Source organism: Cariama cristata, unplaced genomic scaffold, assembly GCF_000690535.1.
Source record: "Cariama cristata isolate BGI_N322 unplaced genomic scaffold, ASM69053v1 scaffold10576, whole genome shotgun sequence".
In the NCBI taxonomy this organism is placed as follows: Eukaryota; Metazoa; Chordata; class Aves; order Cariamiformes; family Cariamidae; genus Cariama; species Cariama cristata.
Genome location: NW_009620385.1, coordinates 16,466 through 24,024, shown reverse-complemented (window position 1 = coordinate 24,024; position 7,559 = coordinate 16,466). Strand labels below are relative to the sequence as shown.

General features: G+C 47.6%; 1 protein-coding gene across 1 annotated transcript in view; it reads right to left on the bottom strand.

The window, feature by feature from the left end:
* The window catches only part of FGF18 (fibroblast growth factor 18), a gene marked incomplete at its 5' end in the record, with an annotated part of 18,967 nt that extends 14,262 nt beyond the window's left edge, over positions 1-4,705 (bottom strand). Inside the window, one exon of the mRNA XM_009701609.1 lies at positions 4,599-4,705. Within this exon, the coding sequence (XP_009699911.1) occupies positions 4,599-4,705 (107 nt within the window). The remainder of the gene's footprint in view (positions 1-4,598) is intronic.
* Positions 4,706-7,559: the final 2,854 nt, after the last annotated feature.

Sequence of the window (7,559 nt, the reverse complement as noted above, 5' to 3'; positions counted from 1 at the left end):
ACTCTTTCCTCATTCTTCTCAAATCTTCTGGATTCCTTCCAGTCATTACTTACCTTCCCTGCTTCTATAGCTTACTCTGAAAACCGATGTCTCCCTTGCCACAGTCTGCAATAAGCAGCCTCTCCTCCCATTTGGCAGTTTTGCATGAAGCCAAGGTCCATTCTCCTCTGCCCTTGGTCGGTCCAGAAGAACAGGCCTATTTTCTCCTCTCCCTTTACAGTTGGGAGTGTAAAATACTCTCTTTACAGATACCTGCTATAACCTGAGCGCTAGTGTCAACCAGACTGCGTGATCCCATGGGTGGCTCAGAGAGCCATGAGAAACTCCCTGGCAACGGTGCCTGCGGATGAGGAGATGCTCTGACGGCCACGTGGCAGCCACTAGCCCTAGCAGTGCCTAAAGGAAGGGGCAGGGCTTTGGTCCTCTTGTAATGGTGCCAACAGATCCAGTTTAAGCTTCACAGAGATCACTGACCGCTTGCAAATGCTCTCCTGATGAGGGGACTGGGACAGGGCAGAGAAAGGAAATCTCTGCAGCGTCCTGCAATTCTCGAGAGGATGGATTTGCTGTAAGGACAGGCTCAGCAAGAGCAGTTAGAGGTGGCCAAGCTAATTAACGGCCACCTGCTCACACCCCAGGCTGCTATTCCTTGCTCCGGAGACTTAAAAGACTTACCTTTGACAGCCTTCTACAAACATGAAGTCCCCACTTTATTGACATCGTTATCTCAATGCACGAGATAAGAAAAGCTGAGGCAGAGAGAAAAAAACCACAGGAGGACTCCCCAGGAGAACCACAGTTAGAAACTCAGAGCTCCTCCAAAGAGACCATTAGCTCCTCTTCTCCCTAACACTGAATTATTGCAAATGTTCAGAGTTCTTGTGTTCTAGATGACCAGTCACGTTGCACCTTGTCACAAGTGGACAAGTCACACCATGCCTCTCCTTGGAAGGAGAGCTGAACCTTTCAGAGTCCCCTTCTCCCCCGTGTTTGTAAGAAACCTGAGATAAATAAACAGGAATAATAATTTTTAAAGGACAAAAAGGTTTTAAGAAAAGCACCTAGCATTCCTGTTGTGAGTTTTCGTATTTTAATCTTTCTCCTTGTAATAACTCCACCATAAAGCCTGGAGAAGAGAAGGCTCTGGGGAAACCTTATTGCAGCCTTTCAGTACTTAAGGAGGGGCCTGTAAGAAAGATGGAGACAAACCTTTTAGCAGGGCCCCTTGCGATAGGACGAGGGGTAATGGTTTTAAACTAAAAGAGTGTAGATTCAGACTAGATATTAGGAAAAAATTCTTCACGGTGAGGGTGGTGAGGCAGATTGGTAGGGGTTGCCCAGAGAAGCTGTGGCTGCCCCATCCCTGGGAGTGTTCAAGGCCAGGTTGGATGGGGCTGTGAGCAACCTGGTCTGGTGGGAGGTGTCCCTGCCCATGGCAGGGGGGGTGGACTAGATGACCTTTAAAGGTCCCTTCCAACCCAAACTATTAGATGATTCTATGATAAAGTTCAGTGGTCCATGGAAAACTTCAGCAAAATCAGAAAACTTGGAACCTACAATTTCTACATGTGTATACAGAGAGGCATCAAAAAACCACAGGCAAAAAAAAATAGGTTCAGAAGGAAAAAAAATAAAATGAAATGTTTCTTGGGCATTCTTCAACGTAACATCAAGAATCAATGAAGAAACCCAATCCAATTTGGTTTTCCTCAGTGCTGGTTGCCTTTAGCAGGAAAGTCGCTACCTGTACAGCACCTGCCCTGTCTCCAGTTTTCATAAGCAGCATGTGGAGCATCAGTGACCTGAACAGTTGCATGCTGTAACAACAAATAAAGTTAGAAGCCTGCCCAAAACAACTTTGAACCCTTTGGCCAACGTTGGCCGTGAACATACATGCGGTAACAACCAAGCCAGGGAGAAAACACGAGGTTTGAGGCTCCTGAGAAAGTACCATCAGACGACCTCTGCCCAGAAATGCTGGCATAGGTGCAATTTCTGATAAATAAATAAAAAGACGCAAAGGCTGCTCTTCTCAGCCCCATGGGTTAGTCTGTTTGCCTGCAACACAACCGGTTCCAAGGTGGGGAGCAAGCCCCATCTCTGGAGCTCTTGCGTCCATCACCAGTTCCAGCTGAGAACAACGACAACCTGCTCCGGTCTGTAATACCCTTTGTAGGTGATTATGAGAAACAAAAAGGTCTAAACTCAAAGCAGGTTTTCAACCGGGGGGGATCCAAAACTGCTGACTGAGGAGGAGAACAAAGCCAGATGGCATATGCTGGTATTGGGAGGGATTATGCAGCGTAAGGCAATAGGAAATGAACAGAGAAAGACCCGGGTTGGTCCCATGGCTCCTCTCTTGCCAAATGAACATACCGGGGCGACCGTGAAACAATCAGTTTATGGGTTTCATTCCCCTCCACCCCCAGACTGAACTTAAATATTTGTATAAGCCCAGGCGTAACTTTTATCTGATGTTTTCCTTGGGGTTTACTAGCTGTTTAGAGCATTCAAGCTAAAAAGCATTCCCTCAAACTCTTGCCACAAAAAGAGCTGAAACTATGATACTAATTAAAACCACACTCTTTGGTATCAAGAAGACATGCTATTATTTTCTTTTTTTGCTCATGAGAAGCTGTTAATATGGGCAACGCGTCTGGAACATTTTCCTTCCAAACGCCATGCTCTGTACCCCCTCCTGCTCAGGTCGGCTGGTTTGTGAACTTGTCAGCAGGCTGGGGTGAGATGGCTCGTATTTACAAGAATAGATTTCTTTATTTTTTTATAACAAGCCATTTGCCAACTTAACATTATGAAAAGCACGTCAAGAAAAAAACAAAACAAAACAAAACAAAAGCTTTAGGCTACATGAAAGGTGACAAGCTCAAGAACTGTCCTGCCTTGGTACCCAACGGGCCAAATCAAAGGATGAATCTTGCCAAAATAAGTTATACGTTTTGAAAAACAGCCTCTGACTTGGCCAGGATGCTCCTGGACACTCAGCGCAGACCAGGAAAGGATGTAGGTTGCACTGTGCAACGCTGCTGATCCACCCTCGGGTAGGGTTTATTAAAGAAAAAGGTAAGATTTCGTGCTCATTTTACCCCATCTAATTTGAATGCTTGTGAGGTCTCCATTACTCTGGTATCAGCACTTCATCAACATTAATAAAATTATCCTTATAACATTTCAGGGGAAAATGCTATTATCACATTTAAAGGAGGGAAAATTAAGGCACCAAAAAAAAAAATCAAAGGCCAGGTTTGTGTTCAGTGCAATCTTCAAAAGCATCCATGTGTATCCCGAGAGGTGCAAAACCCGTTAAAAACCAAATTTCCTTCTCCAAGATCAAACCCCACTGTCTCCTTCAGGGTAGTAATTGCACCGCAGAAGTGCGGGAAGCAAAGAGAACCGGCTGCTTTGGCCCAGTCCTCCTGGAGCACCAATTTCCAAGTCCCCACCAATTTTGAGGAGCATCCTGGATGCTGCCTGCTTCGCCACAGCAGCTCCGCAGCGGGTCAGGCAGGCTGCCACGGGCAGCGGCCGCCTGCGAAAGGTCCGGCCTTCGTCTCGACAGAAGCATCCGCGCCGCTCGCGAGGAAAACAAAAGTGGCAGGAGGGATCCTCCTGGGAAAGCACTTGTCCCGCAAGTGTCGCTCTCGGGACCACAAAAGTAAATAATCTTTCATCGGAGCAATTTGGTTTCTGGTTTCTGTTTGGGAGCGTGGCTTTCGCTGTGTTGACTCAAAACAACACTCCGCTTCCCTTTTTCACAGCCACAAAGATGCCAGATTTTAATTCCTGGTGGTGCGAAGCACGGGCAGTGGAGGAGGGGGCCTTTGAGGGCTGAGGTATTTTATTTTACATTTATTTTTTGGTGATATTTTAGCTTTGAGCAAAATCCTGCCCGGTTAGCAAGCTTCTAGGTTCGCCAACAATACAGAAGAACTGCCTAAGTTACAAAAACAAGTTAATGCATAAAAAATATGACTTCAGCGAAGAAGTTAAGCTAGACGGGCAAACGCGCTATAATTTGTTACATGCTTCCATTGTGCGTGGATCCAAAGTAATAAAATATTCCTGTAACGCTAGAACCGTGAGGCCCAGCCCCAGCGCGATGTTCGGATTCCAGTACGAGCTCTGCCACACCATCCCCTGGCTCACCACTGAACGCAGTCTTACGTTGCCTACCTCCCAGCAGAGTGCTCCGCTTCCCCTTTTATTTTGAATTTCCCTCCAAAGAAAGATCAAGTAGCAAAGTTATCGTGGAGGTGGCCACGACACTGGGATGCCAAGATGACATCTCACGACACTGGGACGCCGAGATGACATCTCACGTCAATTTAACGCAACTGTAAAGAACAAATCCATCCGCATCCGAAGGGTCATAAGAAATTCCCAGGGCTGGCTGCAGAGCTCGGTTTTACGGATGCAGGGGAGGGCTCGGGAGGGGCAGGGGCTGCCTTGCAAACCCCACATCCCTCCGTCCTGCTTTTCATTTGAGGCTGACAGGCGAAGCTCGAACACATCATTACAGCCTTGAGGAAGCTGCTAAAGGTAACACTCATGTTACGAACGAATTAATAGGAAACACTTACCTTCCCCACTAGCTTGCCTTTCCTGTTCATGCAAAGGTAGAAGTCTGTCTCCTTCCCTTTGATCCGGACTTGACTGCCAAAAGTGTCTGTTTCCACTAGAAGCTGGGCTTGTAAAGGAAGAAGAAATAAAAAGCTTTTACCAATGCGGTCCCATTAAGTCAGAGCATGCAATGCTCATCAGCACGTTGTCCCGTTACCTCTACCTGAACCACCCCACGCTGGGATGCTCTGCAAGGGAACAACCCGAGGAACCACCCAGGGGCTGAGCTCCAGCCCTGGCCACAGGTGCAGATCTGCCACATCTCCACTGAATCCTATGCAGGGATGCTCCAGATGTAACGCCAGTTTAGCACGGAGTATGCATACACACGTGTCTGCTCCATCTGTCCACACCAACCCCACCACCCCATCAGCAATATAAGGCTCAATGCTCTCCTTCATGCTGCAGGAGGGGTCTTGGAAGCTAAGAACATGGATTTTCTTCTCATGAAGACAAAAGTTTAGCATGAAAAGATCCTTTCCCCACAACCAGCAGCCCTCAAACACTGCAGAGAAGCGGTCCAGCCACACGCTCATGGTGCAAAATATCGCAGTGATCTCCTGAAGATCACTGCAACAGCTCGCAGGGGAGAAATTCAGAGCTGCTTGTTCTGTCTAATGAACACCCGCCCTGCAGACACCCTCTGTGTGTCTAGCTATGCTCCCAGGAGGTCACTAATTGCTTGCTGGCAGTCCAGGTCCATGACTCCTGCTCTAGCTGGGAGAAATACGGTCGATCTCATAGTGCCTCGCACGTTTATTGAGGCCAGAGCTGGTTTGCAGCATTGCCAGGAGCTACGGTAGAGGACAGATTTCTGCTGCATCTTCAAAAACCACCTACCCCGACACAATGGTATCTGCAGAAGTGGCCAAGCTGCCACCCAGATGTGTAGCGTGCCATCATCATCTCAAAAACTTAGACACATCCAAATTCAGCATTTTATTCCATCTCCGATCTAAACACAAATTCCAGTCATGCTCGAGGTTCAGATTCCAGGAATTTCCCTGGAGAGGCAGGAACAGGCAGACTGGACATTTTGGTTCAGATCCATCTCTGATACGGAGGGGGAGAAAGGAGACATGGTCGAAACACAATGCAAGAATGTGTGAGTGTCAGCAAGTGCAAATCCACGGTCCTGCTCTGGAAATACTCACGCTTGTAAGACCCAAGCCTTACCGTAGAAACACGGCTTTTGCCAAACTCTGGAGAATGTTTGATCTGTGCTGCAAAAAGTCACATTCTTTTTGGCATTCATATTTCAAACTTTAAAACCCTCTAAGAGCAAATATGTTCACTGTAAGGATTTACCATGGGGATAGAAATAGGAGTTTGTTTCATTTAAACACATTAATATTTTTCCCACTTGTAAAGTCAGCTTTTGGCTTCTGCAGCAGTGCAAATATCACAAACCTTTAACTCACAAGGGCCCTAAATGGAGTTTTCCCTCTGCAGCTCAGTCATATATGCAAGTCCAGGGTTTTCCAGTTACTAGCTGCTTACATTTATTTAGATATATTTGTTAAAACCGTGATCACAGGGGATATTTAAAGAATACCTTCTTTCTGACAGCAAGTGGGATTGTATTCTAGCAGAATATTACTTGCAACATTCTGACCCAGCTTGCAAGCAACAACTGGGCGCTGCAGGCTTACTCTCCACACCTGCCAAGGTGGCATCGAACCAGTGACCACTTCAGCGAGGAGGGGCCACATGAACCAGAAATATCCTGTCATAGTAAGGATATCACAACGACATCCTTACATCCCCCCAGCCAAGCCAGGATGGGGGAAGATGGCACAGGGTCAAAGACAGGTCTTCAAAGGGAGGCTGACCAACATGGTCTATAACTTGGTGAATGCCCGCTGCTCCAAGAAGTTCAGGGAGGCTGCTCAGATGCAACGTGGCATTAATAGACAAGGGAACAGCCAAAAGTATGACTGCCTTTAAAGAGGTGACTGCGAAAGGTCTTCCCCTCCCATGAGCAGAGGACTAATGGTCAACCTCAGAGGGGGAGAGCAGCAGCCTGCACCCAAGGGAAGGTCCTGGAGCCAGCACAAGAGGTCCCAAAGATTGGCCCAAGATCCACCGCCAACACCCAGAGCATCAAGGAGTCACCCGCAGATCTACAGTGTCAAATCCACCCAGGCATGCAAATGGACCCACGGCCACCCTTCGAAGGGGTCAGGCGAGGGCTCCACAACTTGCACACAGGCAAGAACAGGACAGGACAAGTTCCCATCTAAGCCACAAGGCATTCCCCATCCATTCCAGTCTCAGTGCTGCGACTAAAGCTGCTAAGAACAACACTAAATATCAGATACCGGTTTTGGCCAGCCCAAGTAGGAGCTAAACTTGATAAAACACTCCAACGCAAGAGCCTTGAGCTGCGGTCCCGACAGACAGTCGGCAACCCGCACCTCTCCGACACAGGTCCCCACTGGCAGCCCACGCTCAGACGGACAAACACGGGGCATGCCGGCTCGTGTTCCCCACCCCCTCACTTTGCGGCCAGTATGAGTAATATCCAAGCTGATTTTAATTTGAAAAATATCACCTTAAAAAGATGCCGGTTCCCTGCTGTGAAAATTAAAACCATCTGGATGGAGTGATTTCAAATAATTAATCTAGGTCTCCTTTGACACCGCTACTAATTAAAATATGATACTTTCCTCCCCCTTTTTAAATAAAGAATTTAAATAAAGTTTAAAGATCTAATAAAATAATGTCATAATTTAGAACTAAATGGAAGTCACCTTTCCTGCAGGCTGCAAAGGTTACGCCGGTGCCGAGATCCCTCCCGGGCTAGTGCCACAGCACGGACGGAGCAGCGGCGGATGGGCAAGCATCCAGCGTGACACCCACACCAGTAAATACACCAGCACGCATACCCTGGGGCCCCGCGGAGGCTTGCGAGCCCCAGA